This window comes from Passer montanus, unplaced genomic scaffold (assembly GCF_014805655.1).
Source record: "Passer montanus isolate IOZ18808 unplaced genomic scaffold, ASM1480565v1 scaffold183, whole genome shotgun sequence".
Taxonomy (NCBI): Eukaryota; Metazoa; Chordata; class Aves; order Passeriformes; family Passeridae; genus Passer; species Passer montanus.
This window is the reverse complement of record NW_024365715.1, coordinates 173,729-199,362: the sequence shown is the minus strand read 5'-3', so window position 1 is coordinate 199,362 and position 25,634 is coordinate 173,729. Positions and strand designations below refer to the sequence as shown.

At 54.7% G+C, this 25,634-nt stretch overlaps 1 protein-coding gene across 1 annotated transcript; it reads right to left on the bottom strand.

Annotated features, from left to right (window-relative positions):
• Window positions 1–4,559: 4,559 nt before the first annotated feature.
• Window positions 4,560–15,250, bottom strand: LOC120500594 (keratin, type II cytoskeletal cochleal). The gene is made up of 9 exons (XM_039705713.1): window positions 14,455–15,250; window positions 13,494–13,702; window positions 10,890–10,950; window positions 10,156–10,251; window positions 9,330–9,494; window positions 8,684–8,809; window positions 7,129–7,349; window positions 6,581–6,615; window positions 4,560–5,734 (listed from the first exon to the last, which is right to left on the bottom strand). The coding sequence occupies exons 1-9, from the start codon at window positions 14,839–14,841 to the stop codon at window positions 5,547–5,549; spliced, it is 1,488 nt and encodes a 495-aa protein (XP_039561647.1). The 5' UTR covers window positions 14,842–15,250; the 3' UTR covers window positions 4,560–5,546.
• Between the last annotated feature and the right edge of the window lie 10,384 nt (window positions 15,251–25,634).

Genomic DNA, 25,634 nt, shown 5'->3' with positions numbered 1-25,634 from the left:
ACTGAGGAATCCTCTTGGTCATGGTGAGTTCCCACCATGCTTTGGAGCCTATGTAGATTCTTTGTAACCCATTGTTTTTTCCCCCTTTGTATCAAACCCACTTTTCCCCAAAAAAACTGCTTCTGTGCTGTTCAGGAGGGAGCTGTCAGCCCTGGCTTCATTTGCAGGGTGATGGAATAAAGGAACTCTGGAATAACCACATGGTGCTCGTGTCTCTTTGACCCTGTGTTGGCCTGGGGACACCTTGCAAGGCAGAGCTGAAATCACCAAGAGCTGAAATCACTGCTAAGAGCTGACCTGCCTGCCCCTTGCTGAGGTTACTGGTGGCTGAAGGACTGCCTGAGATCCCTAGAAAGCTGTCTCCTGTGGGACCTCTCTCTGGGAAGGCTGCAGTGTCTGGGTCGAGCAATCAGACCCCCCCACTGGCCATCACAATGCTGAACCACCACCCCCACCACCACCACCACCACCACCACACCCTGAACCATCTCACCCTGGGCCATCACCCCCCCACCACCACCATCACACCCTGAACCATCAATATTCCTCATTCTTTATCAGCCCCATTTGTGGTAATTGAGCTGTGTGCAAGACTTTGATAGAAAGCAAAGGTGGTGCCTGCTGGGCAGGGAGGGGCAGCAGAGCTGGTGCGTGTGCCACACACAGCCCCCAGTCATCCCTCAGGCAGGGCTGGATCGGGAACTTCCCCTCAAACACCACCATCACCATCACCATCACCACCCCCATCACCACCACCATCACCATCACACTCTGAACCATCTCACCCTGGGCCATCACCCCCATCACCACCACCATCACACCCTGAACCATCACACCCTGAGCCATCACCCCCATCACCACCACCATCACCATCACACTCTGAACCATCACACCCTGGGCCATCACCCCCATCACCACCACCATCACACCCTGAACCATCACACCCTGAGCCATCACCCCCATCACCACCACCATCACCATCACACTCTGAACCATCACACTCTGAGCCATCACCCCCATCACCATTGCCCCATCACCATCACCACCCCAGAGCTGCTGCTCTGCCCAGAGCTCCATCCCAGTGTGCAGATGGTGAAGTACCAAGAGAAGGAGCAGCTCAAGACCCTCAACAATGGATTTGCTTCACTCACTGACCAGGTGAGCTGAGAACCTCCCCCAGCTCCAGGTCCCAGGGTCTGGAGCCCAAGGGAGGTGTTGGGCATGGACAGGGCATGGAAAGGGCACGGACAGGGCACGGACAGGGCATGGAAAGGTCACGGACAGGGCACAGAATCCTGGCAGGACAGCTCATTAGAGACATCAAGGGAACTTGCACAAGCTGTCAGGGGAGAACTTTGTGATTTACGAGGCCTCAGTGTCCAGGCACTGCTGCTCTGACCTCTGGGCTTGACTGGGGCAGGGAACAAGCTAAAACCAGTTCCAGCTGCCCTCCAGTCCCCTCTCAGGCCTCTCTGCACAGCCCAAATTTGTTGCAGAGCTGGTTTTGAGAATGTCTTTGCTTTTTTGTGCATTTCCACACGGATGCCCCCAAACAAAAGCTGTTGGATTGGGAAACTCTGCCGGGTGTGCCAAGAGCAGGAACACATCCCACTGCCAGGGCATCAGCACTTTGCCATGGGTTACCTGGGCAAAGACCCACAGGGATCATCCAGTCCAACCCCTGGCACTGCACATGCTCCTCAAAATCCCACCCCGTGCCCAAGGGCATTGTCCAAACATTCCTGGAGCTCTGGCAGCCCTGGGGTTGTGACCATTCCCTGGGGAGCCTGTTCAGAGCCCGACCCCCTCTGGGGAAGAGCTTTTTCCTGATATCCAACTTGACCCTCCCCTGCCCATTCCAGCCATTCCCTGGGTCCTGTCCCTGGTCCCCAGAGCAGAGATTGGAGCTGTTCCTCAGTCTGAAGCTGCAGCCCCCGAGGAGTCTCACCTCAGTTTTGTCTTCCCCAGTCAGACAAACCAAATTACCTCAGCTGCTCCTCATGGGGGCCCTCCAGACCCTTCACCACCATTGTCACAATCCTCACCCCATTTCTCATTTTCCTTTCTGGGATTCAGGTTTGGATCCTGGAGCAGCAGAAGAAGGTGCTGAAGACCAAGTGCAGCTTCCTGCAGAGTCACAGCGCAGCATCAAGACCGTGCTCAGGGAGTTTTTCTGGAATTTGAAGGAGAACCTGGGAGCCCTCAGGAGCAGCAGAGCCCAGTTACAAACAGGCCTGAGACCAGCAAAGCAGGTTTGGGAAACCAACAGGAAAATGTGAGTCAAAACTAGAGAAATGCAACTTCAGAGCTAAAAATGTTGCTTGAAATATATGAACAGGAAGAAACACTGGACTTTTTGGGGTAGCAAATGGTTCCCAGAGAACTTGTAGATGAAGATTAAATAGATTCCCCTCCAGTAGATCCCCATGGTGCCATGGTGGGGGTGAAGAAGATAGAAAGATCTCCCAGGATCTCAGTAGAGAAAGTGACATCCACATTTACAGACACATGGAGGAAGAAGAATATCCCTCTTCCACATTTGCTTTCCCTCCTTCCTGACTCAGAAATTCAGATTTCCAAGTGTTCAGCAGCTATTTGAGGTCACACAAAAGCAGTTCTGCAGCAGAAACCTCTCTGAAAACACATTTGTTTTCCCACAGGCTACAAAACAAGAGTAAGGTATCCCAAAACACTGTCTGGGGAGAGGGAAAAGAAAAATCAGAGTTTCATTTGTGGCCTGAAGGAACTCAAAGAATGAGGGAATTGTGCTGAACTCCAGAAAAACCTCCCATTTTCCCACACAGGTCCAGGGATGAGCAGAGCCTGCAGACACATGCCCAGGAGGAGCTGCTTGTCCTGAGGAAGGTGAGCAAGGGACTCACCAGCTGAACTTTTCCCATCTGGTTCAGGTTTTTGGGTGATTGTGGTGGCTTCTTTCCCCAAGGCAGCACAGGAAACAAGTACAAGCAGAAGCTGGGTTTGCTCAAACTCCAATGCGACCCCAGATCCCAGGAGGCACCGACCCTGAGGGCAGCCCTGAGTCTGCTCTCCCTCCTCAAATTCTTCTTTCCATCCCCAAAGCATCTCCAGAACACAGAGAGAGTTTGGCCGAGCTGGAAGCCAAGGGAGAAAGGCTGAAAGAAGAGGATTAATTCCTGAGAACATGAGAAATGAGAGGCTTCCCCAGGGCTCCAGCAGTAATTCCCATTTCCCAGCTGGATTTGGAAGCTGGTTATCCTGGGGGAGCAGGGCGTGGCCCCAGGCTCAGGGTGTTTCTTTGTGAAATGGTCACTGCAAAGGGGGACCCAGCTGGACATGGGGGGTGGCACCAGTGTGGGGCTGGACTGGGCACAGAGCAGGGACAGCCACATCCCCAGAGGGACAGCCACGTCCCCAAGAGGGACAGCCATGTCCCCACCAGGGACAGCCCGTGTCCCCACCAGGAGCTTCACTGGCTGCAGCTCAGGTCCCAGACACTTCTGTGAGGGGCAGCAGCCGAGATCCACACCTGGATGGAGCCATCGAGGGCGTCAGGGCCTGGCACAGGGATGTGTCTGCAGGAGCTGGGCACGAGCCCAGGCCTGGCAGGAAAACAAAGTGAGGGCACCTGGAAAGGATAGGGTGGGGCTCCCCTCTCTTCAGGCCAACTTTAACCCCACAGAAACACCCCCTGCTCTCTGATCTGCTCTGGTTTAACTCAAGATGTGTTTAGGGATATGCAACGACACCTTTTGAGCTATGGGACAAGGAGCAGCCTTAAGCAGAGGGAGGGAAGATTTAGATGGGATATTGGGAAGAAATTCCTTCCTGTGAGGGTGGGGTGGCCCTGAACTGGATTTCCCAGAGCAGCTGTGGCTTGATCCCTGGCAGTGCCCAAGGCCAGGCTGGACAGGGCTTGGAGCAGCCTGGGACAGTGGAAGGTGTCCCTGCCCACGGCAGGGGTGGGGTGGGATGGGATGAGCTTCCAAACCAAACCATTCCATGGCTGTGATTTTAGCTGGAGGGGATGAGAGTCACTGCGGGCAGCAACCCCGGACAGCTGAGCTGGCACAGATGGTCCAGAGACCGGAGGAGGAAATCAGGATCACAGTGCCAGGTGGGAAATTGCGAGCACCAAGGACCAAGTGAGAAGCTGGGAGCACAATGGGCCAGGTGAGCACAGCCACGCATGGGAATTACTGCAGGGAGGGCAGATTGGCTGCTCCTGAGGATTCCACAGCCACCTTTCCTGATACTGGAGCAACTTGTAATCCAGGAGGAAGAAGGCCTAAAATCTGACTCGTCCCTCCCATTAAAACCAGATTCCATTTTGGTCCTGAGCTCAAACCATGACTCTGAACAAACTCCCCCCATCCCTCTGCCCAGACTCCAGGCAGGCAAAATCCAGCCAGGACTGAGCTGTGCAGGCAGCAAACCCCAAAGCCTGCCCCTGCCCACAGCCCTGCTTCAGGTGACAGAGCCAGGGCAGGCTCCAGACCTGGCAGGAAGGCGATTCCTGCATGTTTTCCAGAGCTCCTGAGCACCCAGAGCAGCACAAAGAACTTGGCTGAGACTGGACATGCAGCTAAAAGGGAAACTTTAATAAACGACTCATGAAAGACATAAAAAGCATAAAAATCCAACCCAAACGCCAATGCCAGGACATGGCTGAACATCAACACAAAAACTGGGAGCAGGTCCTTGGAGTTAGTTCCCTAAAAACTCTTCCTACTGTAGTAACAACAATTTCCCTGGTATGTTGAAGACCCATTTTGGCAGGAACAAGGGGTTTTTGGAATGGGGCATCAACTGAACCATCACTGCAGGAGACTCCAGATATCACTAAATACCCTTAAATAGGGAGTGGTAAACAGAGACACTCAAAAATAGGGAATTAATCTCCCAATTCAGTGGGACACATGGAATTTGAAGCAGTTTTAGATCCCTTGAGCTTTGGGCTTCATTTAAAGAAAGGGAAAGGGTTTAGGAGGTTCTTGTGGAGTTATTTTGCTACAAGGAGTCTGAAATCAATCTGTCAGTGCTGCCTTTGTCAGAAACAGCTTCAGTGACAAGAGAATGTTGAACCCCAACCCTGAGCCCATTTCCAAAGAAAATAAGGGGAGAGCCAAGCTTGTTTTCTTCCTGGTATATTTAAAAAAACCCAACCCAGGGTGAGCCCTTGGCAGGGGCTGAGGAGCCTGAGGGATTGGAGTCTTCCAGCTCCTGTTAAGAGGGAGAGAATCTTCTGGTCTTTTGCAGAAGCACAGCAGAAATGTGGGATTTGCCTTTCCAAGGGTGAAATCCAGCCCAGAGCAGGGGGTACCAAGCACAAGGGTAACAGCAGGGATACCCCACCCGCATCCTGGGATAAACTTCACCCCACAGGCTTGATCCTGCTCCCAGAGGAATGGTTGAACTCCAAGAGTGCAGGATCAAGCCCGGCAGGGCAGGGGCACGGCCTCAGCACTGCAGGCATTTTGCAGCCAATTCATCCTGCAAAAGGCTCCAAGACTTTTCTTTCCACGGTTTCCCTCAGGTGCTGGGAATGCCAAGCTCCACTCTGGGAGTTACTTCCTGACGCTTCTCCGGCTGGACGAGGTGGTGGTGATGGTGTAGGACTTGGTGGAGCCTCCAGAGGAGAACCCGAGTGCTCCGCTGCCCATTCCCGAGCCCAGGCTGAGGCCTCCTCCGATCCCAGCTCCCAGGAATCCTCCGGAGCTGGAATATCCGCCCCCGCCGCTGGAGCTGACCACGGCTGCGGAGGGAGAGGAGCAAAGGGAACATGAGCACCCGGAACCCCCACCCAGCACCCTCAGGAAAGGCTCCCATGGGATCACGGAACGGGTTGGGTGGGAAGAACATTAAAGCCCATCCAGTGCCACCCCTGCCATGGCAGGGACACCCCCACTGTCCCAGGCTGCTCCAAGCCCCGTCCAACCTGGCCTGGGCACTGCCAAGGATGGGGCATCTTCCTGGAAATCCACTCCAGGGCTTCCCACCCTCACAGGGAAGAATTTCTTCCTAATATCCCATCTAAATGTTCCCTTTTTCAGGTTAAAGTCCTTCCTTCTTTTGTCACTCCCTCACCCAGCCTGGCTCAGGATCCCCTGAGCTTGGAGCCCTCATGGAGAATCCCTGGAAAACCCATGGAGCATCCCATTTCACAAACACACTCAGCTCATCTCCTGGTGGTTCCCCAATTCCCAGTAGGAATTAAGTGGCTGAAAATCAGAGCCACTGTTTTGGAGCACCCCTGAGAAAGCAGCTCCTGCCCAAGATCCGGGCCAGGTGAGGATCCAACACTTCCCAAACCTGAAAAGCACCCTCTGCCATCACTAATTCCCAACCCAAGGAATACATTTCCCATTAGTCCTTTTCTATCCATACAAAAATGGGAGGAAAGGAAGATGAGTGCTGCCCCAAGTCCAATTTCATCTGGGTGAGTTGGAGCTGAGCTTGGGATGGAGCCCCAGCACCACCCCCAGGCTCAGGGTGCTCCCCCTAAGGAGGGGCTGAACTGGGTGAACTGGGACACTCTGAGCCACCTTTCCCGTGGGTTTAGAACGAGGTGGAACTGCTACAAACAACAAAATCCACTCACAGATGTTGACGTTGCCAACTCCATCCCCAGCCAACCTGAAAAGACAAAGGTGAGGGGAGGGATTAAACTCAGCTTTCCTTGGTCCTGGGGCTCGAGGAGGAGGACAGAGGCAGGGAGTTACTACTCCAACTGCACCTGATCCAGGGAGGATCCCTGGGCCCTCCAGGGCTTTGTTCCAGCCCTGACTTTCCCAGCTCTGTTATTACCATTGTGGGGAGGACAGAGCACAGAGGTTCTGTCCTAATCCCACAGGGATTTCCACTTGGAAATGTTCTGCTACAGCATCAAACATGATGGAAACCAATTTTTTCCTTCTTTGCTTATTTTCCCCAGGTGGTTTTTTGCCCAGAACCTGCCAGTTTGGCTCTTCTGCCAAAGCATTTCCAGGACCAGAACTCAGTTTTTCAGAAGTTTCCTTGTCTGCATTTCCTTGTGGAAATCAGAATTGGGCTTTCACAGCATCCCCAGGCAAAAGGAGCAAAGGGCTGGATCCTTCCCAGAGGGAGCACAGGGAATCTTTGCTCACCAATCCCCCCAGGTGTCCTCACCTGCTCTCCTCGCCCTCCAGCAGCTTCCTGTAGGTCGCGATCTCGATGTCCAGGGCCAGCTTGACATTCATGAGCTCCTGGTACTCCCGGAGCTGCCGGGCCATGTCAGCCTTGGCTTTCTGCAGGGCGGCCTCCAGCTCCTCCAGCTTGGCCCTGGCGTCCTTGAGGGCCATCTCCCCGCGCTCCTCGGCCTCGGCCACGGCCGCCTCCAGCTTCGCTCGCTGCAGGGACAGAGCGGCCACATCAGGGGGCTCCTGATCCCCAGAGGAGGATCCTGGGCTCCAAACCTCTGGCTCTGCTGCCCAGACCCCCTTTGTGGATCTGGAGCTCAAGTGGATCCCTGGGAGTTTATCCCTACATGGTTTCTTGGGCACTGGATGGAGATGGAAACTCGTCTCCTTCCAAGGTCTCCCAGAAGGAAGACCAAGTTTTTCCCCATTGACTGCACTATTTTCAGATGATTCTAAGCTTCCCAATCCCCCACAGACCCCTTGGGGTTCAGGAAAGCTCAGGTTTTCTCTGCTGATTTCCCCCAGTTTTTTCAGAGCTGGGCAGGCTCTGGCTGAGATGTGGGCAGGTGTGGGCTGGAGCACACCTGGAGCTACCAAACACCCAGCCCCACCCCAAGACCAGCCCTGTGGGGCCCCAGGGAACCCCCAGCTGTGCCCCCACAGCTCCCAAACCCCCATGTCTGGCACCCAAGAGGCATTTTGCTCCCATCCATTGTCCAAGGGAGCCCCAACAGGACAGCTCTTGGCTGGTGCCAGAGCCTCCCTGCCCTGAAACCAAATAATCCGGGATGAATCACCAGGTTTATCTGGAGCTTTTGGAGCTCCAGGCCAGGCCTGAGCCACGGCCCTGATAAGGCGATAAAACCCCAGTGAAAGCAAACAGAGCTCCCCAAATCTCCGTGTGTGTGCCCAAACATGGTGTTCCCTCCTGGGAAAGGGAGTGGACAATGATCCCAGGAACAGGAGGGCATTGTGTGGGGGCCCCTCTGTGTCCCAGGGGTGATTTCCACTCGTCCTCTCCCAAATCCACCTTCCTGGCAGGATCGCCCTGCTCCCAACCCTCCCCCAGCAGAACTAAAATCCTTCAGGATGAGCAGTGCAGCCCCCCCAGAATGGCTCTTACAGACCATGGAATTGTGAAAATTGGAAAAAATCTCTGAAATCACCAAGTTCAAGGGGTTGTTTGACACCCAGACCCCTGAAACATCCCTAACATCACAGAATGTCCAGAGCTGGAAGGGACCCACAAGGACCATCATGGCTCAGCACATGACAACCCTAAAAATCCCACTAACCCTGAAATTCAACACTTGAGTGTTGTCTGAAGGTTCCTGGAGCTCTGGCACCCTTGGAGCTGTAACCATTCCCTGGGGAGCCCCTGTTCAGTGCCAGACATCCTCTGGGGGAAGAAGCTTTTCCCAATATCCAAACTGCTCAGACACAGCTCCAGCCTCTCCCTCAGATGCTGTCCCCAGTCCCCAGAGGGACCAGTGCCAGATCCCAGCTCCGAGACCAGAGAAGACAGGAGAGGGGCAGCTCCTCACCTGGGCCTTGGCATTCTCGATCTCCCCCTGGATCCTCTGGATGGCCCTGTTGATCTCCGTGATCTCATTCTTGGTGTTCCTCAGGTCATCGCCGTGTTTCCCGGCTGTCACCTGCAGCGCCTCGTACTGGGACAGAGCAGTGGGACACAGAGTGATGGGGTGAGGATGGCAGGGAATGAGCGGGATAGAGCCCCCCCACTCATGGCACAAGGGATACAGGTGCTGACAGAGCTGGAGATCATGGAATCATGGAATGGTTTGGCTTGGAAGGGACATTAAAGCCCATTCAGTGTCACCCCTGCCATGGGCAGGGACACCTTCCACTGTCCCAGGGTACTCCAAGCCCCATCCAATCTGGCTTTGGACATTTCCAGGCATGGGGCAGCAACAGCTTCCCTGGGAAATCCATTCCAGAGCCTCCTCACCCTCACAGCCAGGAATTCCTTCCCAATATCCCATCCATCCCTGCCCCACCCTCACAGGGAGGAATTCCTTCCCAATATCCCATCCATCCCTGCCCTTTTGCACAGCTTAGAGATTCCCTTTGTCTCACACTTCAGGCCCTCTCCAGCTCTCCTGGAGCCCCCTCAGGCACAGGAAGGGGCTCCAAGGTGTCCCTGGGTGCTTCTCCCCTCCCGGAGCTCACCTTGCTCTGGTACCAGGACTCGGCCTCGGCGCGGCTCCGGTTGGCGATCTCCTCGTACTGCGCCTTCACCTCGGCGATGATGCTGTCCAGGTCCAGGTTCCGGCTGTTGTCCATGGACAGCACCACCGAGGTGTCGGAGATCTGGGCCTGCAGCTCGTTCAGCTCCTGCAGGAAAAGCAAGCCCGTTCATCAGTGAGGTTTTGGGGCCCCTCTTCTGGAAGCCAATTAAAAACAGAATCCAAGGAGAGAAGGGAAAGGGAGGCAGGTAAGAATTCCACAAAAATAATTATTAATTAGGAGGGAAGCAACCTTGCAAAGCACAGAGCAACAACCAACAGCAGAGCTGGAGCTGTTTATCCCTAATTTGGCAGCAGGGCTGCTTATCCCACTGTTATCCCATTCCTTAGACAACACCCAGCTAGCTGCAGAACCTGGAGGGGCCAAATTCCAGCACCTCTCTCAAGGATGTGTGTCCAGCTCAGGTAATCGCTGCTCTTGCAAACAGTGGCAAGGAGGAAAGAGCCTGGAACAAGCAGTTTTCTTTCATTCCTGTCACACAGCATCACCTCCCCCAGCCACTCGTTTTCATACAAACAGCATCCCAAATACCATGTCTGTCCCCTTATGTCTGCAATCCATCCATCCCACATCCCACACAGGGAGAAATCCGTGTGACAATCCACAGAATTCAGAGGAATCACTTGACTTGCAGGCGTAGTTTTGCTTACGGAAGGAAAGACTCCATGAATCCATCACCTTCCCCAAGTTCACTTTCCCAGCCAGCATTCCCTGTTCTCCCCCTCTGAAGGAGCAGAAGGGTCCTCACCGCCTCATGGAAAGCCCTCAGGAAGTTGATCTCATCTGTCAGAGCATCCACCTTGGCCTCCAGCTCCACTTTGTTCATGTAGGCAGCATCCACATCCTGGAAAAATGAGGAATAACTCATTGAGATTGTGGAGCTTTGCTGTCTGAACCCACCCAGCCTCTGGTGGCTTCCAAAGAAGAGTTCCCCAAACCAGCTCCAAGTGTCCCAGTAGCACCCCAGGGCCTACAAATGACTTCCCAGAGCACTGAACACTGCTGGAGTGCAGATCCTGAGAGTCCTGGGGATCCCTGGGATCCTTGTTTGCAAGTTCAGTGTCAGGTTGGACATGGAGACCTCAGGAAAGATCCCAAAGGAAGACCTGGCATCAACTCAAATAACCCCTGGGACCCAACAGCTCTTCCCTGAATGTGTGGAGACCTCAAGGCCTCCCCTGAGCTGCTTTTGGATGGAATTCTGCCCTGCAGAGCTTCATCAGAGCTGGAGCAAACTGTGAGTAGGGCAAAGAGTAAACTGTGAGTAGGGGCAAACAGGGGGAAGGGCTGCACACACTGATGATCAATCCCAGGGAAGAGCCTTGGCTGCCCCATGCCTGGAAGGGTCCAAAGCTGGACGGGGCTTGGAGCACCCTGGGCCCATGGAAGGTGTCCCTGCCCATGGCAGGGGTGGGAATGGGATGGAATTTAAGGTCCCTTCCCACCTAATGTGAGGATTCCCTGACCCACGATGATATTCACCTTCTTGAGCACCACAAACTCATTCTCGGCCGCCGTGCGCTTGTTGATCTCATCTTCGTACCTGCCAAAGAAAAGGGATTTCTGTGAAGCTAGAGCCTGGATAAAATGAAAAACATCCCAGTGAAAGGTTATCCCAGGTTTCTTCTCTATCCCTCCATTTCTTGGGAGTCAGCCCAGCAATTCCCCAGGGCTGGTGCACCAGCGGTGCCACAGGTCTGCTCTGGATGAGCTGCTCCACACCACCACCACCTGAAAAGCATCCCCTCCCTGCTCCCCCACAATCCTTAAAATTCCCTGTGCTTCAGAAGATTCCTGCTCCTCTTTTGAAAGGGCCCAGGCTGTGCCCTCACATTGTCACCAACCCTTCAGGGAGCAAATTCAAAGCAGGAGAGACAAAAACAGATCCCACAAACTCCTCTGGGCTAATCCTAGTACCTGCTGGAGCTGCTTCCACTCTGCACTTCCCTACTCCTGACTGCTGGCAACATTTTGCAGGTGTTGAACACACGGCACTGTCCTGGGAAGGGCCAAAGGTAATTAACTACCCTCATTCTCCTCCAACGCCTCACCAAATTCCAGTCTTGGTGAGTCCCGTTCTTTAGGTGTTCACCCTCAGATGAGGGGCTCACCTGGAAATCTCCAGGGGTTCACCTAAAGGTCTCCAGCAGATAAAAATCCCTCTCCATAGATTTTACAGGCCCACCACTGATTTGCAAACCTGGATCTTGGAGCCCACCTAGACCTGTCTGTGCTCTCCCAGCCTGCCCAAACATCCAACACCAACCTGCTCTGGGGATCTGGGAATTCTGAAAGCCATCCAAGGAGCAGAGCAGGAGGCACTTTGGCTGTTTGGGAATTGTTGCCAGGTGAAAGCAACAATTTACATGGGCCCTGCATGGCCAGAGCTGGAATTTGCCTTCCAAAGCAGCAGCTGCTTCACCTGCCCAGCCTCCTGCCCCTCCCTCCTGCTCCGACCTGGAATCGTGCCCATCCACACCAGGATCAATGGACGTTGCCCGTCTGGAGGTCACTGAGCTGCCAGTGCAATTCCAGAGGAATAAATCCCGGGAAGTGACGCAGAGGCGCCACCTCCGCACACAAGGGATCAGCAGAGAGAGGTAAAAACACTGAATTCCTCCAAAATGGATCATCAAATTCCTCATTTCCTTGGAGGCAGCTCTGCTAAGCTGGTCGATGAGCTGGTAAAGCATGGAATCTTGGAATGATTTGGGTTTGTAGAGACCATAAAGCCCATCCCATTCCCACCCCTGCTATGGGCAGGGACACCTTCTGCTATCCCAGGCTGCTCCAAGCCCTGTCCAGCCTGGCCTTGGACACTGCCAGGGATCCACAGGTAGCCACAGCTGCTCTGGGAAATCCATTCCAGGGCTTCCCCACCCCTACAGGGAGGAATTTCTTCCTAAATTGTTCAATATTGTCCCAACACCCCTCTGAAAGCCCAGGGCACTCACTCCTTGGAACTGAGCCCCACGGGCAGCATGACCCCAGCTGGCTCCACACCCTCTCCCACTGCAATTCCCGAGTTAGGGGCTGGTGTCAACCCTGGAGCCTTTCCTCCCCTAAATATCACCTGGGAATTCCTGTGGAAACCAAACCTATGGGAAAGAGGCCACAGGCACTCCCAGAGCACATCGTGGTTTCGGTTTTCCATCAATAATTGAGATTTTCTACATAAAGGTGAGCAGCAGGTGCTGCATTCTAGTTACTGCATCCTCACTCCCTCGTCTCCTAATTCCTGCTTCCCTTCCATTAACACACAGAGGGTTTGGCTTTCCATGGATCTGTAGGCTAAAGGAATAAATCCATGAGTCCATGGACTGAATCCATGGGAAATCCAACTAAACTTTGGGGCTTAATTCCTCTGGCTGCAAACCAGCTCCTTGCAGAGATTCCAAGGCAAACTGTGGATGGAATAACCAGGCAGGGCTGGGGGCAGCATGATTCCCAAGCAGCTCTTTGGGAATCTCGGGGTATTGACTCTCCCTAAACACACCCTGGGGATTATCAGCTCTGTTTGTTTGCAGTTCCTGCCTGATCCAGTTTGCCAGCTCCGTGCTATTCTTCCCTTCCCTTTTCAGAGGCATTTCCCGGCTGGGCTGGGCTGGGACAAAGGCCACCTTTCTTCTGGGGCTCCTCCCAGGTGACACTGAAAAGTCACTGAAGAATTGCAGGGCAGCTGCTCCGTTCCCTGCCCAAGGAATCAGCTGGGAGCTCCCGTGGAGCTCTCGGGGCTGCAGCCACCCCAAAGAGCCACTTCTGACCCTGAGGAGGCCCCAAAGCACCACCTCCAACCCAGGGAGGCCCCAGAATGTCACCTTCAACCCCGAGGAGGCCCCAAAATGCCACTTCCAAGCCTGAGGAGGCCCCAAAGCAAAGCCAAGAGGATGGAGGCACCTGCCCATGTAGGAACAAGGTGCCAGAAACAACAAGCAAGAAGAATCCAGGCAGCTTCCCTGGACTAAACACCTCACTCCAGGCCTGAAAACATCTCCCTCCCTGGCATGAGAGCCAGGGACATCCATGCCCAGCCACCGGCCCAGCCAGCAGCTCCACCACCCCGTTAGGGGGACTCTGATACTTTACTTGGTCTTGAAGTCCTCCACGAGGTCCTGCATGTTCTTGAGCTCTCCCTCGAGGCGCCCCTTGTCCGCCAGGAGCCCGTCCAGCTGCCGCCGCAGGTTGCTGATGTAGGTCTCGAACATGGGAGCGATGTTGCTTCGCGTGGTCTTCTGCTCCTGGAGCAGGCTCCACTTGGTCTCCAGCATCTTGTTCTGCTGCTCCAGGAACCGCACCTGGGAGGGAGCACAGGGGTCATTTGGGATGGTGGGAGAGAGGGGAGCTTACAGGGGATGGAAGGACTGGGCTGCAGGTGGGAATCCCAGCCCAGGAATTTGGGTGTTCGTGGGAAGCACCAGAGGAGGGTCATGGAGACCATGCTATAGAGCTTGGCTTCCATGCTAAAGAGCTCGCTCTGTGACTTTGAGGCTTTGGAGGAATTAAAGGAAAGCAGATTCTGCTGGGCTGACACTTGACAGAAGCCTGCCCCAGACATCAAACCCTCCAACTGCTCCAACTCCAGGGCTGGATTCCTCACATTTCGGGGATTCCAAAGCAGGATTTACACAAGGTTAGTTAGTGCAAGAGAGCCAAGTTGTGCAGGGCAGCATAAACACCCAGGGCAGGCTCTGGTTCCATCTGCTCTCCTGGGACAGTCTCTGGTTCCATCTGCTCTCCTGGGACAACTCCCTCCAGGAGCCTCTCCCTCCCCAGATTTGGTGCTGGGGTGGGAGTGCAAAGCCTGCACCCCCATTTGGGCAATCCCAGGTAAATCAGGGCTGCAAAGGAAGCCCGAGCAAGGCGACCTGTTCTGTTGGCAATGCCAGCAGGGCTTTAATACACCGAATAATAAAAATTATTTGATTGCAGTGGGCAAATCCCACCGCATTCTCCAGGACTGATCCTCACCACATTTGTGATTAAACCCATTTTGGGTCTCACCTACTGTTCAGCACCCCCAGAGCTCCGAGCCACTCCAAGCCCTCACCTTGTCGATGAAGGAGGCGAATTTGTTGTTCAGGGTCTTGATCTGCTCCTTCTCCTCCTTGCGGACCCTCTGGATGCTGGGGTCGATCTCCAGGTTGAGGGGCGTCAGGAGGCTCTGGTTGACGGTGACCTCCTGGATGCCGCCGGGGCTGAGGCTGCCCCCGAAGCCCGCTCCCCCATAGCCGTAGCCCGAGCGGACGCTGAAGGAGCTGCCCCCTCCCAGGCTGATCCTCTTGCTGGCCGAGCCCAGGTTGTAGAGGCTGGCGCTGCCGAAGCCGCCGGCGCGGCCGAGCCCGGAGCTGCGGCTGGAGGACACGGAGCTGACCCGCACCTGGCTCAGCGCTGGCCCGGCGGCCGAGCGGGAGCTGAAGGTCACCGAGCGGGACATGCTGTGCTGCTCCGGGGGACGGTGCTGTGCCTCGCTCTGCAAAGCTCGGAGAGGCTGAGCTGGAGCCCAGGGGAGTGAGAGCGCTCCCGCTGCCTCCCCTTTTATCCGTTAGAAAAGCTGGGCTTGGCCCAAGGGCACCGCAGGGATCATTTTACTGCTCCGAGCTGGGTGTGCCTGGCTGCATTCCCACCCTCCAGCGGCGAAGGGAAGGGCCGCAGGGAAGGGACAGGACACACCTGGCGCCGTGTCCCCGCTGCTCTGCCACCTGTGCCCCGGTCCCCCCGGATTCCCCGTGCCCGGACGGGTGCTGCAATGGGCAGGGGGGCACAGGGAATACACACGGATTTGGAAGCGCTGCAGGCAGGTTCTCCCCTGGGCACAGCCCAGAGCTGATAAAGGGGCCCCAGCGCCAGGTCCTGGCTGTTTAATATAAACCTGGCATTGCCAGCACTACCCAGAGCCTGCCTACCCAGGGGGATATGTTTGCCCTTCCCTCTCCTGCTAATCCCTCAAATAAATCCTTAAAACCGAGGTGGGTTAGGAGGGTTGCATCCCACCCAGCTTTTAGTCCACACTCAAAATCAGCCAGGATTAAAATCATGGCTGAATGTTAGGAGGGTTGCATCCCACCCAGCTTTTAGTCCACACTCAAATGAGACAGGATTAAAATCCTGGCTGAATATTCTGGGTCCCTGCGTGAATTTTTGGAGTTCTATGAAGAAAAAGCAGAGAAAAAATTTGGGTTTCAGGGTTTTCATAATTTCCAAATAGTTCCAGAGGGCCTCAACCCTTTACTATCAGGTCGTAAATTCCCCAGGAGATTTCAAAGTCTGGCCTGAAAGTGTCACCCTTCAGCTTTTCTGTCCCCAGGACAGGGAGATAAGGCTGGCTGCAAACTCAGCCTGCTCAAAATCCACCAGTCCTGCTCTGGAGGGAGAGGAGAAGCCTGCCTGCTGCAGGGAAATTCTCTTTTTGAAGAGGGAAAAGGGGGAATTCGATCTAGGAAGAGAGAGATGGGGCAGGATTCCTGCAGGATTCCTGCCAGCCCTGCACCTGGCTCAGCTCCCACCATCACAGGTTGCACTCGATGATCTCAGAGGTCTTTTCCAGCCTAATTGATCCTGGGGTTATAAAAACAAAATCCAGTGAGTGTAAACGAAGTGGAGTGTTACAGACATGCCCTGCACCTCCCCTGGGGCTGGAGGACAGGACAGGGACCTCTCCATCCATCCATCCATCCATGCACAGCTGGGAACAGGGCAGTGTCCAGCCTCACAGCTCCTGGAACAGCCCCAGGATGCCCCAAGAAAGCAGGGCTGGAAGCTGAGTGTGGGACTGACGCTCAGGCAACAATTCCCACCCGGCTCTAGCTGTTGCCAGGCTGGATTCCAGCCTGGATCACCATACAGGGACTTCCACACAACACGAGAGGCTGGAGGAGGAGCAATCCAGGCAGGTGAACCCCAACCTTTTGCCACAAAGGCAAAACTTATCCCAGCAGCCTCCAGGAACTCCAGTTTGGCTCTGGGGAGCTGGACTTCACCCTGGATTTGGGTGAGGCTGAGCCCATCTTCAACCCAGGTCCAGCCCTCCTTCCTGCACCACGAGCAATCCAGGTGGGAGCAGGAAGCCTCATCCCCTGCTTGCTGTTCCCAGGTTTGCTCCCTTCCCCCCTGCCAGGTGGATATTCCCCGTTTGAGCCCAGGCTGAGGCCACGTGGCCACCAGAGGTATCCCAGGTTTGTTGTGTTGTCGTTCCATGGCAACCCGGGGTTGTTCCACAACTGCTCCGACCGGTAAATTCCTCCCAGCCCTAGTGAGTGACCCCAGGGGTTGGGGTTTGGTGACACCGAGCTCACTTTTGACTTTTTAGGGAAGTGATTTCCCTGCCTGCCGTGCTGGGAGTCCCATCCTCCCTGGCCCTGCACACCAAGGACTGGCTCTGACGCTCCCAGAGCAGCCAAACCCCCACAAACGACCAATCCCTCACGAATCCTTGGGAAAACAAGCCAGGCTCACAATTCCAGCTGGAAAGTGCCAAAAAAATTTAACAAACTCAAATATTGTAACGGAAGAAGAAAACCTTTGCAGGTGAGTGAAACTATGTGTTGGGAATGGGCAAATATTGTAACGGAAGAGGAAAACTCAAATATTGTAATGGAAGAGGAAAACCTTTGCAGGTGAGTGAAACTGTGTTGGGGATGGGCAAATATTGTAACGGAAGAGGAAAACTCAAATATTGTAATGGAAGAGGAAAACCTTTGCAGGTGAGTAAAACTGTGTTGGGAATGTGTTCTTGTGGGGTTTCCACACTTCCTGTGTTATCCCAGAGGATCCCTCCTGCTGCGTGCCTGGATTTCCGTGTGTGGATTAAGAGCTTTTGGGAGCAGGAGCATCCGTAGGTTCTGCTTGCACAGGCCCTGCTGGTGGCTCCTGATCCAAAGGGCTCTGGCCCTGGATCCCACATCTATTGTTCCAGCACCTCCCAGTGCCTGCATGGGGGATGGATATGGGATATTGGGATCAATCTCCAGGCCCAGGGAGGCAGGAGGCTCTGGGGGATGGCAACCTCCCAGATGGGGCACTCAGGGCAGTCAGAATCCCAGGATCACTGAGGCTGGAAATGCCCTCCCGGATCATGGAGTCCAAGCTGTGACCTATCCCCACCAGAGCCCTGAGTGCTGCATTCTTTGGATACCTTGAGGGATGGGGACTCCACCACTGGAGTGCCTGACCAGCCTCTCCCTGGAGAAATTCCTCATCACATCCCAAGAAATTCTCCTGATGTCCAATGGCACTGCCAAGCTCTTATTCCTGCTAAACCCACCCAAAATCAAAGGGAACACAACAGCACCTTTCCCAAGACCCTGAAGATCTCCCCACACTGCGAACCCAGATCCACTTTCAGGATCAAAGCAGCCTCATTAATCAAAATTTCCAGCTCATCATAATTCCTGCGAGTAGAGACTGGTCAGAGGGAACTTGTTCTCCTGCATCCCAAAGGCAGGTGTTGGATATCACCAGGCAGGAGCTGGCCTCGATGACCCTCAGGATCCAGCTCAGGGTATTCCACAACTGGAGGATTATCAGGATGAGGTTTATCAGGTTTATCAGGATTTTATGGATTCCCGGCCCATTTCCTGTGTCACCAGGCCACAAAGTCAATGGAATGACGCAGCTCCAGCCCAGAGCCCGGTGACAGGGAGTGCCCTTTCCAGCCTGGCAACAGCTGCTGATCCGCAGGGATCGTCTGTTCCAAAGGTTGGTGCCTCCCTCCCGGCAGCGCTCGGGGCCCTCTGTCCCACTGGATGTCCTGTCAGTGGTGCCTGGTTTCATTTTCTGCCCCTGCCCAAGCAGTGCCGTGATTCCTGTGAGCCTGATGGGATTCCCCCATTGATGGGAATCATGGAAAGGTTTGGGTTGGAAGGGACCTTAGGGTTTATCCAGTGCAATCCCCTGGCCTGGACAGGGACACCTTCCACCATCCCAGTCACACCCTCTGAGCTTTATCCTACACAAACAGAATGGGCCAAAATCCTCACATTCCATGAAGTGGCTTTTCTGAGGACCTGAATTCCCTGCCATGGCCTCTCCCTGCTCCAGAGCCTTTGGCAAAGGCCAGTGGATTGTTCAGGCAGCAACTTCACATGGATTTACACATGGAAACCTCATTTTCTTCCCCACTTCTCCAGCCCAGCACCGGAACAGGAATCAGGGCTCTGCCAGAGGCAGCCAGTTCCAGGCTCACCCAAACAGCTCCAAGGCTTCCAGGAACTCCTCATTCAGGCATTCCTCATTCAGGCATTCCTCACCCAGGAATTCCTCATCCAGGCATTCCTCATCCAGGCATTCCTCCTGCTGCAACACAGCAAAACCCAAATATGAATTATCACAGGGACCCGTAGGAACAGAATCATGGGATCATGGAATCATAGAATGGTTCGGGTGGGAAGGGTCCTTAAAGCTCATCCAGTGACACCCCTGCCATGGGCAGGGACACCTCCCACCTTCCTGGGCTGCTCCAAGCCCCATCCAACCTGGCCTTGGGCACTTCCAGGGATGGGACAGCCACAGCTCCTCTGGGAAATCCATTCCAAGGCCTCCCCACTCTCACAGAGAGGAAATTTTCCTAAATCATTCTTCATTCTCCATGAGCCCCAAGGTCCCTCGGGGTGCCCAGAGCACTGTCTCAGCTTGCCCGGGGTGACACAGCCAGCTCTGTGTTCCCAAAGCTTTCCACAAGCTCCTAATTCCCTCCAGGAGCTGCTCTCCTCTGGCTCTGCCCACCCTGCTGATCCGGAACAGGAATCAGGGCTCTGCCAGAGGCAGCCAGTTCCAGGCTCACCCAAACAGCTCCAAGGCTTCCAGGAACTCCTCATTCAGGCATTCCTCATTCAGGCATTCCTCACCCAGGAATTCCTCATCCAGGCATTCCTCATCCAGGCATTCCTCCTGCTGCAACACAGCAAAACCCAAATATGAATTATCACAGGGACCCGTAGGAACAGAATCATGGGATCATGGAATCATAGAATGGTTCGGGTGGGAAGGGTCCTTAAAGCTCATCCAGTGACACCCCTGCCATGGGCAGGGACACCTCCCACCTTCCTGGGCTGCTCCAAGCCCCATCCAACCTGGCCTTGGACACTTCCAGGGATGGGACAGCCACAGCTCCTCTGGGAAATCCATTCCAAGGCCTCCCCACTCTCACAGGGAGGAAATTTTCCTAAATCATTCTTCATTCTCCATGAGCCCCAAGGTCCCTCGGGGTGCCCAGGGCACTGTCTCAGCTTGCCCAGGGTGACACAGCCAGCTCTGCGTTCCCAAGGCTTTCCACAAGCTCCTAATTCACTCCAGGAGCTGCATTTCACCTCTCCTCTGGCTCTGCCCACCCTGCTGAGGCTGGCAAGTTCTCAGCTCAGCTCTTGGCCACTCCTGGAAGCTGCTGGCCACGAAATCCATCCCTGGGAAACAGCTCTTGGAGCTCAGAGTTGCCCACACTTGTCCTGTTTGCTGCCACCCAAAAGGGCTATCAGCCAAAATCCTAAATGTTTGGATACAGCACAAACCAGTCACCAGCACCGCCAGGAACTGGGACCAGGGACAGGACTCAGGGAGCAGCTGGACCATGCCAGGGAGGGTCAGATTGGATACTGGGAAAAGGTTCCTCACCAGAGGTGCTGGGCACTGCCCAGGCTCCCTAGGAAGGGTCACAGCCCCGAGGCTGCCAGAGCTCCAGGAGCATTTGAACAGCACGCTCAGGATTGGGATTTTGGGACTGGGGGGATTTTGGGGTGTCCTGTGCAGAGCCAGGACTTAGAATCTATGATCCTCATGGGTCCCTTTTATCTCAGGTTTTTCCATGATTCTATGAACAACTTGGACCCCCAAGGAGCTCCTCCTGCTGGAATCTCTCCTTCCAGCCCCTTCTGGGTGCTCAGTGCAGCGATGAGGCTGCCCTTCCTCCATGGATGGAGCCCCACATTCCTCCTGCCCTCTTTGCAGCTTTTCCACCCCCACTGCTCTGCCCACTGCCAGGAGCTCCTGGACACACCAGGAAACCCAGCCCAGCCCAGATCCTTCCCAGGGATCCTTCCTGGGGACATGGAACGTGGCCTGACACACGGGGAAGGTGTAAAATCTGAGGGAAAGCTGCAAAAGACAGGCCTCAGCAACAGCAGAACTGCAGTTAGAGCCAAGCAGTAGCCACAAGATTTGTCCACAGAAATGTTATGTGAGATACAGAATGTAAGGACAAATAGAACAACGATCTGTGTATTAATGCTTGGCTAGAATAACTCCCAAAGCTACAGAAAAGAGTATCTAGCAAGATATTGGGAAGTTCTAAGCTTAATAATGGAGCTCTGTGTATTGTATTTTAATGCTTACAAGCAGGTATTGTACTTGAAACAAGCAAGCATTGTTTTAACCGAAGGTATGTGTGCTTATAGTGGTTGGGTAGAAGTACTGACAATATGCTTTTGCTTTGTGTGATTGGTGAAAAAACTTTTAAGTGAGTTGTAACATTGAGTTCTTTGGCTGCTGCTGAGGACGTGAGCTGCTGGCATCTTCCCACTGTCATAACCATGTAATGAGAGGGATGCTGGAAAATAAACAGCTTGAGATGTGTTTCTCTGCAATCCCATCCTGTTTGTGATTTGTACACAGACCCCTGGCCAGCAACACCAGTATCCCATCTATGCACTTTCCCCCTCTCCAGCTCATTGGACAAGGGCCTAAAGCTGTTTTTTCCCCTTTCCCCCAAATTACAAGACCTTGTGATTACAAGAAAACCAGAAGGAATATGGATAAATATAGTTATAATTATGGATAATCACCATCACCTGGATAATTTTGACATGAAAGTTGAGAGTCCCTCCCACAGACAAAGCCTTAAGGAAAAACAAACAAACAAATTAAAACTTCAATTCTCAGTGCTGGGTGAAACTGCCAGCGCTGGGAATGCTGGGCTCAGTTTTTCTGGAAAAGACACATCTCAGGAGAGGAGGAAAAACTCCTGTTCTGTCCTCACAAAATTCCATCTGGCTTTGGTCTGCTCCAGTTCCAGGGGCTGATCTGGTAGAAACTGAATCCTCTCAGGAGCAGAGCAGATTCCAGACACCCTGAGCTCAAACAGAGAATCCCAGGACTGCTGAGGTGGGAAGAGCCCTCCCAGACCATCAAGTCCAAGCTGTGCCCAATCCCCACCGTGTCACCAGCCCAGAGCCCTGAGTGCCACATCCAGTCCTGCCTTGGACACCTCCAGGGATGGGCACTCCAAACCTGCCTGGGCAGCCCCTGCCAATGGCCAACCACTCTTCCCATGGGAAATCCCTCCTGGTGTCCACCCTGAGCCTCCCCTGGCCCAGCCTGAGGCCATTCCCTCTCCTGTCCCTGTTCCCTGAGAGCAGAGCCTGACACTGTCCACTCCTGTCAGGAGTTGTGCAGAGCCACAAGGTCCTCCCCAAGCCTCCTTTTTGGCAGGCTGAATCCCCCAGGTCCCTCAGGTGTTCTCCAGACCCTTCCCCAGCCCTGTTCCCCTCTCTGAATTCATCCCAGCCCCTCAGGGTCTTTCCTGAAGTGACACAATCCAGGCTGATCTGCCCCCCTTTTTGGCAGGCTGAATCCCCCAGGTCCCTCAGGTGTTCTCCAGACCCTTCCCCAAGCCCTGTTCCCCTCTCTGAATTCACCCCAGCCCCTCAGTGTCTTTCCTGAAATGACACAATCCAGGCTGATCTGCCCTAAAACACAGAATCATTAGGAAAATCCTCCTTTCTCCACCCATATTTCTCCAGGTAACCTTCCCAAGGTGAGGATGCTCTGGATCACCCCTGATGGTCCCGTGTCCCCACCACTCCCTGGCCAGACTTGTCCCCCTGGGATCCCACATGGCCTCAGCAGCTCCTCCCATGTCCCTGCTCCCGTTAGCTCCAAGCTCAGGTGGCCTTTCCCGAGCAGATGGGAACCGTAAGGTCATTCTGAGGGAACACCAGTTTATGGGAGCTGGAATAGACCCAGGATGACAGAGCTCAGCGTTATTGCAGGTGTCTGGGGCCTGGCTCCTGCCCAGGCTGGAGGGAACGGTGCAAGAAACAGAGCCAGGAGGGAGATGATCCAGCAGAGTCATCCCAAAAATGCTCTTATCAGAGCCCTCGTTCCTCTCCGTGGGCAGAGTCACTGACACAAAGCCACTTCCCACCAGTGGATCCCATTCCTGAATCCAGGAGGGATCTTGGAAGGGTTCCACTGCCCCCAGAACGCTCAGTCCCCATCAGCAGCCATCCCAACTCCGTTTGTGCAGCCCTTGGCAAAGGGGATGGTGGGCCAGGACCTGGGGTCTCAACATCTCCCACAGAACCCAGTGCCATCCTCACCCCAAGGAGGACAGGGCATGGAGCTGCTCCTCACTGCAAGGACAGGGCATGGAGCTGCTCCTCATCCCAGGGAGGACAGGGCATGGAGCTGCTCCTCACTCCAAGAAGGACATGGCATGGAGCTGCTCCTCACCCCAAGGAGGACAGGGCATGGAGCTGCTCCTCACCCCAGGGAGGACAGGGCATGGAGCTGCTCCTCACCCCAAGGAGGACATGGCATGGAGCTGCTCCTCACTCCAAGGACAGGGCATGGAGCTGCTCCTCACTCCAAGGACAGGGCATGGAGCTGCTCCTCACTCCAAGGAGGACAGGGCATGGAGCTGCTCCTCACCCCAGGGAGAACACGGGATGGAGCTGCTCCTCACCCGAGGGAGGACAGGGCATGGAGCTGCTCCTCACGCTCCATCACCAGAAGGGAATTCCAGCATCTTCGGCAAAATCAAAGATTTGTTGCCCGTGGAAAAGGAACTCAGAGACAAACTGTCCTGCAGGAAGGACGTGGGAAAGGCAGGAGTAGAACCAGTGTCGTCTCCATCGCTCCCCAAACATGGAGTCACCAACGTGTGGCTCCAAAAATTCCTTGAATCTTGGAAAAACTCCATCATTTTCAGGGCAAACTGTCCTCCTGCTCCAGAGGGTGGACAGGACCAGCCAGAATTCCAGAGGTGGCACCTCCATATCCAGGAGGATGAGGGATGACCAAGGGTTTGTTCACCTCAGATGTTTTCTATGTATTTCTTGTATTTCTATACATTTCTTAAATATCTCAGGAATTTAAGAGATTTGACTGGTCACAACAGGAGAGTGAAGGACCTTCCCAAACCAGGTCCAAGCTGAGAACCCAGAGCCCACTTTGGGGCAGGAGAAGGAGCAGGAGAGCAGAGGGGCTGGGGGAAGGAGCGACGCCTCTGCCCCGTGAGTCACTGGCTGCACTGGAGGGATGGGAGCAGAGCAAACAAAGAACATTTTACAAGGATTTTACAGCTGCTGTAACCCCTGACGCCGAGAGGCCAACCCAGCTCGCAGAGGGTTCTCCCAGCTAGGGAGAACCAGCTCCAAAATCTGGGATTTCAGCCTTCCCACCTGTCACCCCAGTCAGGGATTTTATCTCAGCAGCAGGAGCTGCTCCAGGGCCAGACTGAATCCAAAGATGACAGTCAGAAGCTTCCAGAAGGAAGGTGCCATTCCCTCCCTTGCTCTGGTCTTCTCCAGGGTGGAGACCTGGAACCAGGAAGGACAGTGGGAGCAAAGGGCAGGATTTCAGCCTTGGAGCTGCTGCAGCCCAGCCCTGGTGCTGATGGAGCAGAGGGTGGGGCCCGTCTGTCTGTCTGTCTGAGGCCCCTCCTAATCAATGCACTCAGCGCTGACAACAATAATTACAATTATAATTGTAACGATAATTGTCTTGGACCCGCCCACACTGCCGAGGACATGGATGCCGCCCTGGGAGGGGAGGGATGAGCAGGTGCAGCATTCCATGGAGCAGGGGCCACACCTGGAACCCTCCCCAGCCCCAGCTGCCATCGGCCTCACACCCACACCCACCTGCATCCCAAATCCAGCTCCAGCCTCCAGCCCCACCTGCGGCACTTCCCACCTCCCATGGGAGGACAGAGGCTCAGCAGGAAAAGGAGGCAGGGATAAACAGTGCCAGCAAAAAGAACATTTCTCCATGATGCCCTGGCCAGGCTGGACAGGGCTTGGAGCAGCCTGGGACAGTGGCAGGTGTCCCTGCCATGGCAGGGGTGGCACTGGGTGGGCTTTAGTGTTCTTCACACCTGAACCACTCCACAATTCCATGTTGAGAATGTTTCCTTCCTGCACTCCGTGAGCTCCAGAGGTCCTCAGTGCAGGGAAGAGCTTCTGCCACCCAAAAAACGGGGCAAAACAGCCCCTCCAAGGCAGGATGAGCTCCCTGAGTGCTCTGGGTGTGACTCAGCACCTCAGAATCTGAGCCCAGGAGTTAAAATTCGGGGTGACTCAGCCCTGGTCTCTGACTTTGCAGGGATTACAGGGTGGCCCTGGCACACGTCACGCACGTGGGGACAGCCACAGGCCTGGGGCCACGTCAGCCCAGCCTCCCGGGGCAGGGACAGCAGGAGCTTCCTGCCTCTGCCTCTGGGTGCTGGCTCGAGCCTGAGCCTGCATCCCGGGCTCCAAACCCACCGAGGGCACAGGCTCGGTGCCAGATTCCCCCCGAGATGCATCGGGATGGGTGGCAGCTCCAGGAATCCACCCGCCCCAAGAGTGCCCCTCTGCAGGGATTCCAGAGCACCACAGCACTGGGACTTGGGAAAATGTCTCCATGGAAAAGGCTCTCCAGCCCTGGCACAGCTCCCCATGGCAGTGGGGCAGGCCCCACCCCGGGAAGTGTTCAAAGAGAGAGAGGATGTGGCACTTGGGGACACGGGTTTGGGGGCCCTGGGTCCAAGGCTGATCTTGGAGGTCTTTCCAACCACAACAATTCCACGATTCCATGATTTAGGAAGCAGGACAAGGCACCCCAGGGATGCTGTGGTGAAGTTTGGCCATGGCCAAACACCTGCTTTACACAACCAGAAAGGTTCTGGTAGCACAAAGAGAAAGGTGGGAGATGGGTCCAATTCCCATAAGTGGCCAGGAAAAAAAATAGACTTTTTTCCTGGTGATTTGGGCATTGTGGCCTGGAAACTGTGGGACAAGGCCCTGGTTCTGTAGCTGAGGTGCTGCCACCCTGAGCCCACCAGAAACTGTCCCTCAGTTTGTCCCCACACAGCTCCTGCCTCCAGGAGCACCATCCCCTCTCCCACTCCCACCATCCCCTGCTCCCAGCTTGTGGATGAGCCCAAATCCTCACAGGAAAAAAAAAAAAAAAAACCATACCCAGAGATAACCCACCCCTAAAGCTCCTGCTGCTACACAGATTTTGGGAGAGGAGCTG